Below are 13,785 nucleotides of genomic sequence, written 5' to 3' on the forward strand. Positions count from 1 at the left end.
TTTGGTACTACTGCTTCTTCCAGTGTGGTGATTTGGAGGAGAGAAGGGGGCTCCGTTACAATTTTTCGCATAGCTCTAAAACAAATAGAGCTAATGGAAACAAATTTGTTATGGGAGGGCATTTGGAATCGATAAATGGTAATAAAGCATGGGTCACTACAAATCTGGACGCGTTAAAACGGGTCTATCTCGGAGCTATGTAAACGAAAAAAAAAAGTTTTATAATCAAAATGTAGGGTTTTTATTGCACTTCAAAGGAAAAATAAGAAAAAAAATATTTCGATATTTTTTTGATAAAATTTCGAACTTTTCGTCTAGAACCACTCATCAAAGTTTGGACACCCTATTCACTGACCTCAGCGGCCATTTTGTTCCACAATCTCTTCATCTTTGTTGCTTCCCGGGTCGTCCTACCATTCTTCTTCATCTTCTGCTTGACAATTGCCCAAAATTTTTCGATAGGGCAGAATTGAGGGCAGTTGAGTGGGTTGATGTCCTTTTCAACAAAATCCATCCGTTGGCCGAATACCACTGTAGTACCTCCTAGCTGTAGTGGCAGCATGCCAAATCTGGCGAAATCTTTACTGGTCTTTTGTGAGATCTATTGTACGAAAAACAAACATTTTTTAAGGCACTCCTCCTTGTACATTTCGGAGTCCATGGTCTTGTTTTTCACGAAAACCGGGTTCTTCGTCCGCAGCTGCAAATACCTTGCCAGATTAAACACTTTCTTGCCAACTTATCGGCAAACACGAATTTGAACTTGGCGAGGACATCACCCCGACCAGTGCAGTGCACCACTGCAGTGGCTTTATATAATTTTTGGCCAGAAAGCTGCCCAAAATCCATCTTTTTCGTCATCCATGAGGATGCATCCGTCGTACTTCGTTGGAATCTTGTTTTATAACTTCCGGGGACGTCCTTTGGCTACTAAATTCTGCTTCAGTGTCCGGTTTGGTTGCTTACTGGCCCGATAGGATCGTATTCCTTCGCGGAGACTAATCTTTCTGACGGTGTACCGGTCGATGTTGAATTTCTTGGCGATGTCGTAGTCCGACTACCCTGTGTTTGCCTTGATCGTTCTCAACACCTTCAAATGCAGTTTCTGATTCTTAGGTCCACTATAACGCTTTGTATGAACCTGCCGATCGATAGTATGCATCTCACGGATACGTTTGAGAACGCTTCTCACGGTTGATTTGAGCATTTTGTACGATTTCGCGATTTTTTTAACCCGACCACGTCGGTTTTTAACGTGAGTGTCCAAAATTTATTTTCGTCTCGCGGCTTCCATCACGTGTAACTTTTTTGGAACAAAACGAATCGTAATGAAATTTTCAGCACTGATAGAGGAAACATTTCCGAACAAAGTACTGTCAAAACATTCCAGATCCAACAACTAGGAGCGCAATGGTATAATAAACAGTGCGTCCAGATTCATGGTAATCCATGCTTTATGCTTATTTAAGACTCCTTTCTCCTTTAATAGCGTATAAAGTTAGGGAAGAGGAGAGCTCACATAAAATTGTTTTGCATACACCAAGAACTTATCAAATAAATGGAACCAAATATGACATGGGAAATCATGTAGGTTCGAGATATGGTTTACCATCTTTTTTCAGTGAGTACATAAGAAATGGGGAGGGGTCCAATTCCATTTTCTTGGTATAGAAGTTATCAAGCAAAAAAAATTGACCTAGGAAGTTACTTGAGTACAAGTTTCTATGGAATTTTATAGACCCTCCTGTCTTGCAGTGTGGAGAGGTAAGGGACGGAGGGGATTCCATATAAATGTTGATGTATCGCTTAAAACTTATCAACCAATATAACCAAATTTGATATGAGTGTTTTTGATTACCAAAAAATTGGATCCTTACCTCTTCCTAGCTTTTGCGGATGGGGAGGAAAGGAGGGCTTCATACAAGTCTTTTGGAATAAACCGAGCACTTATGATACCTCCAAAAAAAAAACAAAATTAAAATAATTTCTTAAAATTTCATTTATTTTTGGAAGGTGTTGCAACGCACACCGGGTCAGCTAGTTATCAATAAAAACCACTTTTTCATAACGAAAAGGGAGTATATGAAGAATTTTCAGTTGAAAAGGTATACAAGAGCGCGTGCAAACGTCCAACATTTACAAAAAATGTTTAAAATATTTCTTCATCTATAATTTGTTGGGCCCAAATAAACAATCTGCCTGAATAAACTCAACTTTTTTTTAATCATCCATCGAAAAACAATGTATTGTTTGTTTACACACAATTCAAGTACGTTCTTAACATGAAAAGTGTTTGTTTTACATATTTTGGATACACAGAAGAGACTTTTGATCCGGTTTTATGTTGAAAAGTTTTTTTTGTGATTGATATTCCAGTGGAAGCAGAATTTTTTTGATAATTTTGTTTGTATATGACCTGAAAGTGTTGAAAATAATATTAACTCCTGTCATTTTACATGGTGAAACAATTTCAAACGCGCCTTTTAGCCATGAAACATCTACCTTTCAAGAATTTTCTTACCCAATTGATTTAGCATTATGTGAGAAAGGTCAGAAAGGGATATGCCGTGTGTTGAACCGGATGTGGACATTCTAAATTAATAAATCTCTTTTTTAATCAAGGTCTTTTGCTTCGAACGCCATTCAGTAAAAGTGGAGTATCAAACATTAACTTATACTGCAGAAAAACTGCAGATGTCAATGAAATTTGATAAAACAAACAGAAAGACTATTTTACCCATGTATGATTGTTAATGAACAGATAAGGTCAGTAATTTTAAATTTGAAAAGTCTTAAAAAGGATCCTCAGCACAAAAAAAGAAAAACTGGCTGTGATTCAGTCAAATAACACAATTGAAATATAAATTATATCCCCTTTAAAAAGCTTTATTTTGCTTGATTTATTGAGTTACAGCTTATCCATAAGGTAGGGTTGCCACCCGTCCCGCAAAAGCGGGACATGTCCCGCTTTTTTGTTGAATGTCCCGCTGTCCCGCTTTTTCCTCAAAATGTTCCGCTTTTTTTTCTTGGAAAACTCTTACAAAATTAACTGACTAACACTGGAAAAAAACAAACTTTATCCTCAATTTCAATTCTTTTGTTCAACACAAAAAATCTTTCGAATACCAGTTGCTCAAGAGCGCCCATCCGGGAAGGTTGTTTAAGTCGCTAGCTCCGTGTGTTGTTGCGTGTAGCTTTTCGAATAGCACGCAGTAGTGATTGTTTCGGAATCCAAATTTCACGGGAACGTGTCCGAATATGAAAGAAGGAAAGAGGGTGTGATTTGTACGGTGAATTCAGTTGTGGTCCAGTGAGATTTCTGCCAGAGAGCGTCGGGAAAAAAGTGAAAATTCGATTTTCGATGGGCTGGAAAAAATGCACTGGGTGTGGGAGATGTTAATTTGTGCTATAAGCACCTTTAAGGTTTTGTGATATCAGTGAAAGGTTAAGCAGCAGAGCATAGGTAATGCGAGGCCCGTTTCGTGAGGAAGAATTGCATAATTGTATCACAGGCATTAGTGATGGTTGCAAATCGACAATTTGGTGAGCCCGTTCCATATTTTTTTGTTGTAGTACTGTTTTTCTTCCATTTATTAAAAATTAGCCCCTGTAGTACAAAAATGTAGAAGGTACAACTATTTTTTTTCCAATTCACCAATAAGCCAATCCTTTTATTTGAACATTCTCATTTTATTGATGAGTTCGAGCTCTTACTATTCTCGAGAAGTAAATTCCGCTGTTTCAAAAGCATTTTTGAAAAATGGATTGGGTTTTGTGCGTATTCGCTTTGATTTTTCGATGAAGCGTTGGCATCTCGCGGCCTACTCTGATGGTTTTCATCCGTTTGCGTTTGTTTTTTTTACGTTGCGTTGAGCCAGTAAGCATAGCCTATTCGATGCTGATTGTAATAAAGGTTTATGTTGCAGATAGATGCAAGAAGTAACGCAAAATTCTCATAGTAAATTTTTTCATCATTTTACTTTTACTTTTGGCAAATATGTGCGTCCCGAAAAAAATTTTTGATTTTCCGTTCTACTAACAAGCGAGGTAATCCATTGCAAAGATCTTAATTGGTTTATTCAATAGTAATATTCAGAATCCGCGTTTTTATTATAATATATGTAAAGAATAAAATTTCTTTGTTTTCAAAACTGAAATAATTGATATCATGAATATCTTTGAACAAAATATGCTTGTAAAATGCTCCCAAAATTAATTCGGTATCTATTTTTGAAAAGGGCCAATACGCCAAGACCTCTTTTTAGAGAAAAATGTATTTGAAGTTTCAGAAAATATAATCAATTGCCTAAGTACCTAAACTCCTTAAAACTAAGCACAATTTCATTCCGCGATAGGTGAATACAAGTTTTTTGTTATTGTTACGTGAAAAATGAATATATTGCTTTTTGGCTCTTTTGTTTTCTTATTTTGTCTATTCGCCAAAATGCGAACGCCCTTGCCAGATGAAAATAAACAAAAATTACCTTTCGCTCTGGGATGAAGGTTGCGCAAAGACATCGTGATTGCGCACTCATAAAAAAAATATTCGCCTTTTTAAAGACATCAAATTCAAATACACTAGAATTGATTTTTTTTAAGTATCATATTTTTAGATGTAAATTAAAAAGTTAAAAACGTGTATGCTTGGTGGATTTGTTTACAATTGGCGCATCTGCCCTTTTCAAAAATCGATAACGAATTATTTTTATAACAGTGTATCTAATCCGTTTATTTCAATTTTGTTTGGTAGACTTGATGAATTCATTTTCTAAATTATTTTTTTAAATTTTAGGTCAGCTCAAAATTCTATTTTTTTAATTGTTTGTTAGATGTTTTAGCTCTGAACAGCTGTATTTCTAGTAATTGTTATATATTATTCTATTTGTGCTTAGCAGATTTTTTTTTTTTTTAATTTTCATTGATCTCCTAAAAGATTACAAACAAGTATGTTCTTCTGATTTATTCGAAAATAACCCAACAGTGTTTTTATTCGATTTTTGTTGACATTTTTATTTCAGTTCATAGAACAATGTCTTTCATCATTAGAAATCTTATCAAGTTTATATCATTGAGCAAGAAAATCGTTAATTTTCTCGTTTCACACTTAAAAGTTCACGCAATCGATTTAATTTATTTGATTTTTGATTTAATGTTGTTTAATTGGTTATCATTTATATCTAAGTGAAATTTATTTTTGCATGAACGAATTCTTTTACAACTGTTTGCTATTACTGATTTATAAGTTAAAAGGAATACTTAGTTTTGTTTAATTTCTGCTTGTTATTGCTTTCATTGTTGGTTATTGTTATCATTTTATTTGTTGTTGTTTTATATTATAACATATTATTATAACTTTTTATTATTTACACTTTAACCTTATAAAACTATTATATTTTAAATCAAACCATATAATATGCTTTTACCATTGAAACTATATATTTTCTAGAAGCAATGCATCTGGGGATAACCTAAAGAAACTATTGCAAGCGGAGTGGTAGCCAACCATTGCAGGTTTCTGAGGGTTGGATGCCTTCTTCGACGAACCATCGGCCGTGGAAGCCTTCATTCGAAGGCCAACCACACAGACATAGGCAGGACCTTGCTACCGATGGGGGACCCTTACATACATACATACATACACAAAAAATCTTTCGAATACGTATTTTTTTAAAACAAGCAAAACAACTAAAAAAATCGAAAACGTATTTTTTTTCATTAAATAAGAATCAATTTTTCAGATTTTACATAAGACAATACTAATAGCCCTAAAGTTACAATAAGAATCTGATTCAGTTAACCGTTCTTGGAGCACGTTCAACCAATTCCATATAAATAACTTTAAAATGAAGAAAATATTGTTCAAGTTGTTTCCAAATGATTAAAGATCTTAATTTCCTACAGAATCTTAGTCAAGTTGCCATTAGTACACCACCTTTTTCGGCTCAATTGTCCAAAATATCTAATGATGGAGTTTTCTTGAGTTTTAAAATTTTTAAAAAAAATTTGAAATATATTTTCTATTAAAATATTTCTCTCAAATAACGTGTAAATTTGCGAGAACCGTGAAAAATAATCGTGTTTATGGAAAAAATCGTGTAAATTTAAATCATGTAAGAAAAGCTTATCAAAATCAAAACGCGTTGAAAAAAACTTTAACGTGCTTTCTATGAATAACTTTAGCTGATGTTATACGTACAAGTTTGGCAATACAATTAAGCTTTTATTATGAGTTTCTTAAATGTCTCTCTTTTTTCGCCTGTGTCCCGCTTTTTTGACGTGAAATGTCCCGGTTTTTTGACGTGAAATGTCCCGCTTTTTTTAAAGTATTTGGCAAGCCTACCACAAGGGGCCGTTCGCTAATTACGTAAGCACATAGGGGGATGGAGGGGTTTCACATTTGCTTACGATCTCTTACTAGGGGGGTAGGGGGAGTTCTTACGTAAGAAATGTTACATTGATAATTCGTCACAGCCATACGAAACCATATTACTCAGGTTTTATTTTTATTTCTCACTCCTATTTGTTGGTAATTTTTGATGTTATGTTATTAATCTTTGAATCTGTTTTAATTAATAAAAAAAGTTGCTTGTTCTATAAAAATTATAGAGAACCAATTCAAACCAACATGTCACCAGAAACACTGAATCACATTATTTAAAAAGATCGTCGCTATTCGCTTTTCATCATAACAATCTTTTTAATTGAGAAATTTATAGTAACAAAAAGGGAAATTGTGCGTTCTGACACCACGATTTGAAAACATTTTATTTTAAAAATGACTTCATCAAGTAGAAGTCTTTAAAAATCGATATTTTAGATAATAAATTTCTAGACAGTTTTTTCAGTGATACCAACCAAGCCACTACCAACTCTAAATTTTACAAACTATTCACCAAAAAAAATCGTAAAACTATATCGCTTATCGCTGAAATTAATCTCAGCTTTAGGTTAATTAACAACGAAATTATCGTTACCATTTTCGCACCATAGCAATAGAATAATATTTTTTTAGATTTTTAGTTCAAAAACAAAACATTTTTTATGGTACCTTGTACTAACCTGATCTCTCACTTGTTTTAAATCGGAATTTAGATTTTATATTGTTTATTCGATTGTGGAAATTTATTAAAGATTATTGTAACCCCGAACATGCTATGTCCTTAAAACTTAATGTTTTCTATAATCGTTCAAGATATTTCATCATTATACAAAACGTATAAATTATGTTTTTCAAATGCAGATATTAAGTTTTACTTAAAAAGTGCTCTGCTTTGAAGCATGGATGACACATCTATATATATAAAAATGAATTTCTGTCTGTCTGTCTGTCTGTCTGTCTGTCTGTCTGTCTGTCTGTCTGTCTGTCTGTCTGTTCCCTATAGACTCGGAAACTACTGAACCGATTTGCGGGAAACTTGGCAGGTGAGGGTATTGGAGGCCGGGGAAGGTTCCTATTATGGTTTGAAACCCCGCCCTCTCTCAATAAGGGAGGGAGGGGCCTCCCAAACAAAAGATAATTTTTTGCATAACTCGAGCACCCATCAAGCAAATGGTATCAAAATTGGCATGGTGTGGTATTTGGGTACGAAGAATATTCCTATGAATATTAGGTACCCCTCCCTCCTCTCAGTGGGGTGATAGGAAGGGGGAAGGGGGGTTACCTTACAATTTTTCATATAACTCGAAAACTAATCAAGATATTGGAACCAAATTTGGCACGGGAAGGTATTGGGATACGAAAAATATTTCAATGATTATTTGAGACCCCTCCCCCTCTTTTGTAGAAAGGGGGAGGGGGCCTCTTTCATATTTTTTTACATAACTCAAAAACTAATTATGCAAATGAAACCAGATTTGGCATGGGAGGGTATTTGGATACGAAAAATATTTCTATGATTATTTGAGACCCATCCCTCTTTCCAGTAGGGAGGGGCCTCTTTTATAATTTTTTACACAACTCAAAAACTAATTAAGCAAATGGAACCAAATTTGGCATGGGCTGGTATTTGGGAACGTGACATGTTCTAATGATTGTTTGAGAACCCTTCCTTCTTCCAGTGGGGAGAAAGGAAATAGGAAGGGGAGTTTCATACAATTTTTACATCATAACTCAAAAATGCACAGCAAATGGAACCAAATTTGGCATGGAACGATATTTGGGTACGAGAAATGCTTCTATGAATATTTGGTATCCCTCACTCCTTCAAAAAGATTGATGAAAAGGGGGAAGAAAGGTCTCCCTTACAATTTTCAGTATAACTGGAGAGTTGATCGAGCAAATTGAACCATATTCGGCATATGAGGGTATTTGGATTCGAGAAATGTTTCTATCATAAATTGAAGAACCACCTTTTTTCAGCGGAATGATATTAAGAGGGAAAGGGGAGCTTCCATGTATTTTTTTTGGCATTACTCGAGAATTTATCGAGCAAATGATACAAAATTTGGCATCAAAAAGTATTTGAGTACGAAAAATACTTTTTTATATGTGAAACCATTCCTCCTTCGCAGTAGAATGATAGAGTTGGGAATATAGGAAGGGAAGAGGAGGCTTACATTTAACTTTTTTTTTACAAAATCCGAGAAATGGGCAAAACTTAACATGGAAATTCATTTTGGTATGATCCTATGATTATCTGACACACCATCCTCCTTTCAGTGAGTAGGTACATAGGAGGAGGGAGGTGAGCCCAATACAATAGTGTTAGCATAAGTTCTCAATTTATGCTAACGAAGCAAAAAATGGAAACAAATATGGTATGGAAAGGTACTTGGTTAGGAGATATCTTTCTACGATTGTTATAGATCCTTACGCTTTTCAGTGTAGATATGGGAAGAAAGGAGGAGGGTCCATATACATTTTATTGTAAAGCTTAAAAACTTATCAACCAATGGAACTATATTTGATGTAAGAGAATTTTGGGAACGAAAAAATTAGGTATGATTATAAAAAACCACGACCTCCATTCAGCAGGGGGTGAAGGTAAGGACAGGAGAGGGGCTCTTTTATCAGTTTTTCAGCATAAATCCAGAACATATCAAGAAAAAACAACCATATTTTATAAGTTAGATTGTTTGCGTACGATTAATTTGAGACCGTCCAGACAGCTAGAAATTATCAGATCTTTAACACAAATTTTTAGAGCAAGATTTAGAATATTCGTTTAATTTATCTTTGTGATGCAATTCGAAACTCCAACTGCAGCTCTCATTTTATAGTGGTTGCTTATAAATTATGTTATAATTTGATTTAGAGTTATGCCAATAAAATAATAAAAATTTGAATAATTTTTGAAAATATCATTTGATTTTGAAAGGTGTAGCAAAGCACACCGGGTCAGCTAGTTTTTAATATTTTCAAACTGGTTTTTGAAAAAACATGTCAATTTGTTATAGAATTAAAAACGTAAGATCTTATAAGGGGGGGAGGGAGGGTTTTGAAAAACCTTACTTTGTCTTACCAGGGGAGGAGGGAGGATTGAATATTTCCAAAATCATGCTTACGTAATTAGTTAACGGCTCCTAAGAAGCATAACCAAATAAAAATACAGTAATTTGCAGTATAAAAAGTCGCCAGATTTCATACCATGACAAGTGCTGTTTGGCATCACTTCAAGTTGTAATGTGTCATTAGACTCAGTCTAATGTGTCATGTCTACAAGTTAAATTTTAAAATGATTTCAACATGGGAAAGTATTTGGGTACGAAATATGTTTCTGTGATTGTTACAACCTTTCTGCATTGGACTGTGGAGAAAGGAAGGACAAAAGGAAGTTCCATATAGGTTGTTTACTAGACTGCCCCAAATTTGTATGGGAAATTCAAAACCTTTAAAATGTCATGCGCTGCAGGCTTAAATTGATCCTAGGCCTAGTACAAGATCTCATGCCAAATTTGGGCCAGATCGGATTACGGGAAGGGGTCGCTCAACGAGCTTGAAGTTTGTATGGGATTTTGAGACATTTTGTTTGGGAGAAACATGAAAAACCAGTTTTTCATCAATAACTTTGGTCTCCGTCGGCCGATTTTTTTCGAAAACGGTTTTTCTTAAAACCTAAATTATGAAAAATATTTCATCTGAAGACTGCATTTCGATAAGAGTTAAGATAAAAAAGTTATTAGGCTTCAAAAATGGGCTAACTTTTTTAAGGATGGTATTCATCACTGTTAATGAGTCGAGGCGGTCGAACATTTTGACGCCTCATTAACAGTGCTGAATACCACCGTTAAAAATGTTAGCCCATTTTTGAAGCCTAATAACTTTTTTATCTTAACTCTTATCGATATGCAGTCTTCGGATGAAATATTTTTCATAATTTAGGCTTTAAGAAAATCCGTTTTTGAAAGAAATCGGCCGACGGAAATCAAAGTTATTGATGAAAAACTTGTTTTTCATGTTTGTCCCGAACAAAATGTCTCAAAATCCCATACAAACTTCAGGCTCGTTGAGCGACCCCTTCCCGTGATCCGATCTGGCCCAAATTTGGCATGAGATCTTGTACTAGAGCTAGGATCAATTTATGCCTGCAGCACATAACTTTTTCAAAAGTCGGGTCATTTGGGGCAGTCTATTGTTTACTCTACCTACCACTAATTAAACACAGAGTAAATGTTTCAGATCTTGAAAAACAAATTCAGAGATCAATTCAAAAAGAATAATTATTAAATCATCATTGTACTGCGATTCTAAACTCCAGTTGCAGCTATCTTTTTTAAAGAGTTTACTTCTTATTATGTTGATATTTGGTTCGAAGTGCTGCTTATGAAATAAAATTGAATTTCAATTATTTTAACAAATTTAATTTATTTTTGGAAAGTGTAGCTGCGCACACCGGGTCAGCTAGTCTTATTATAAAAATATAATGTCGAAATCTGTGTTCAGATTTCGCGTTAAGTATCCAGTTTATTGTTCTTAATTTTCAGTTTGCATCATCATAAAGACAAAATTATGGTTCGAAAAAAAAGTTTCATAAAGTTGAATAACGAATACCTAAATAATTGAAGGAAGAATTCATAATGAAAACCATACATTCAGAATTAAAATAAGAGATTTCTGGTTGAAGGTTCTGAATCAGAACTTTTGGTACAAATTTCGTTATACTTGCTATGATACATTTTCACAAATGCTTAGAATAATTTAGAATGTGGTTAAAAGCAATTACTTATTACTTGCTCATTTATGTAAATAAATGGATTTTTTTTTACTTTTGAATGAAGCCTTGGAAATCCATTATGCATTTCTTAAAGTTCCATCAAAAATCGGCAACTTCTAAATAGGACTTATTATCGAAAATTATAACCAAGTTGCAGACACGAATGCCATAAGAATGATAAAATGCCTTTAATAAAAATAATAATAATAATAACTAAGTCATAACTTGAATATGAATAACTAGAAAGTTTAATTTTTTTATATATATAGTACACCGGGATAAGTGTGGACGGTTTTTCGTATAGGTAAACATTAAAAAATCAGCAGTGGAACAATTTTGATTAAACTACATTCAATGTGATACATGTTGTTTACAAATGCTGAAGTGATAAAAGCAGAGCGAGAAAAGTTATCACGTAAATTGTTATGGACTACTGGTATCTTCACTTACCCCGCTTTATGGGGTAAGTGTGGACGGTAGATTTTACCGTTGATTTATCAGGAAATTTGTCAACAAATTTGTGTTTTTTTTTTGGTTGAATACGTTACTTTATTGCTCGATCCGTCCAAATTTTTGAAAAAAGTTCATGATACTATTAGAAAGGCATCTTTCAAAGATTATTGTGTTTAATTTATGTTGCAACACACGAGATCCGATTTTATCGAAAATATATACTTATTCCAGAATAAACAAGTATTTTACCAAACTTTTCATGATTTAAATCCTGAATTTAGCTAAATTGTATTGAATGAAGGACAAAAAATTGAGAAAATGTGTAAACATCAAGTCTGTATAGATCTGTTCACACTTACCCCAGGTAGGGTATGGGAACAAAATTTTATTTTTTTTGTAAATAAACTCTTTTTTCTTCATTTATAACCGCCGTTTTATTCCTAACTGGTTCTTTCGAATGTAAGCATTGTTCCAAAGTAGAGTTTTTCGTCAAGAGCCAGCTATTTTACGAGAAATTTGCAATTGAAAAAGGTGCACATCAACTCGACATCGTAGTTGAAAATAAAAAAAATCCCAAAAAGTCGCTGTAAACATCCGTTAATGTCGGAATCGTATCTTTTTCACAGTTATTGGATAGATTACAAGTAAATTGAACATTCTAAATTAAAAGTTTGAAAAAAAAATGCACAGTATTGTTTTAATAGCCATCGTCCACACCTACTCTGGTGTACCTTACTTTATTTATGCAAAAATTTCACAGGGACCCCCCCCCCCATGAATCGGTTCTTCCTACGACAAAAACACCACAAAAACACAAATAGAAACGTAACTTAAAATCCTAAATTCAAACAAATTGAATTGACACAAACATTCAACATTTTTACATGTACACTGAATGTGTATGCGTTAGTGAAATACCGAACACAGATTATTCGTAAACTCTTTAAAAAGCACTATCATTTATCGACAAATCGTCACCAATGCAAACTTTCCCAAGGACCACCGCTCATCTTCATGATCTTAAAGAAAATATGGGCTTAAGTTTAAAATCACCTTGACACGGGCACTTACCTCTTTATCATCCTGGTCATGCTGGTTGTTGTAGTAAGTTTTAAGCGTGAGTTTGGTTCCGCATTTTTTACATTTGAAGCATCCTGAGTGGAAAAATGTGAAATCCTTCAGTGGACCCACCCGATCAACCTGATAGACGATCTCGTTGCAGCGGAAACATGTTGATTCATAGAAATTCGGCCGATACATGGCGATTTCTTTCCTCTCTGCTGCTCTAAGCCTTTGATATCACGTTTTCACTGTACACCTTTATGGAGCTCTTCTCTTCAACGATGATTTCAGATTCCACTAGTTATTCGTCTCGCTCGGTGCACAAATTATCATATCGCGCACACACTTTTGCTGCTTGTATTCATGTGAAGCTTTTCTGAAAATAAAGCATGATCATAGATTTTCACTCTTTTCTTTGCTCACTTACACTTTCATTGGTGAACCCGCACGGTCAATCAATTTGTTTCAGTGTTTCAAATATTTGATTGGATTCTTTTGACGCTTCCACTTTGTTTCAAAGTATACCACCCACAAATGGGTGGTTCACATTAGGTTTATTTTTGCAGGTTTCTTCAAATTGCGCATTATTTTTAATGCCACATAATTTATCCAAATTCTTCTCGGGTGCAAGAGAGACTTTCCGGGCTTATATTTGGCAATTGCGAGATTATATGCTTTAAAAGCAGCGAGCTCATTATAAACCAATCTGTTTTTTTTTCGAAAAAATAAAAACAGAACTGCAGCTGAACAATCATTCCATCACACTACAGTATAGCTCTTAATTTATTCTAAACTACAGCAAACGGCTCATGCAGCTTTCAGTTTTATTACAATGAACGGAATCGGTCGACTGGCGAGATTCATTTCAATACTGTGTCGTGGGAAAATAAACAAACTTGAAACCAACTAACAGTCAATGCAGCCGGCCTCAAAAATGAAAATTTCATTTTTGATAGTTCCAGTCACTTGGCACTGTTAGCAATATTTTATGATTAATTATGCAAAGTTTTGGATGTAAACTGCCAAGAAGCATCTGTAAGCTATGGAACGTACTTTTAGTGACAGTTTTTCTTGAAGAGCGTCAGTGCAGCGTTTGCATAGAACTGCTGATGTTAAT

At 34.3% G+C, this 13,785-nt stretch overlaps 1 protein-coding gene across 5 annotated transcripts in view; it reads right to left on the reverse strand.

Annotated features, from left to right (window-relative positions):
• The window catches only part of LOC129756603 (hillarin), a 35,778-nt gene that overhangs the window by 20,992 nt on the left and 1,001 nt on the right, over positions 1-13,785 (reverse strand). For all 5 annotated transcript variants that reach the window (XM_055753515.1, XM_055753512.1, XM_055753510.1 and 2 more), the window contains exon 2: positions 12,678-13,044. In XM_055753515.1, the coding sequence (XP_055609490.1) occupies positions 12,678-12,866 (189 nt within the window). In that variant the 5' untranslated portion in view covers positions 12,867-13,044. The remainder of the gene's footprint in view (positions 1-12,677; positions 13,045-13,785) is intronic.

This window comes from Uranotaenia lowii, chromosome 3, assembly GCF_029784155.1.
Source record: "Uranotaenia lowii strain MFRU-FL chromosome 3, ASM2978415v1, whole genome shotgun sequence".
Lineage (NCBI taxonomy): Eukaryota > Metazoa > Arthropoda > Insecta > Diptera > Culicidae > Uranotaenia > Uranotaenia lowii.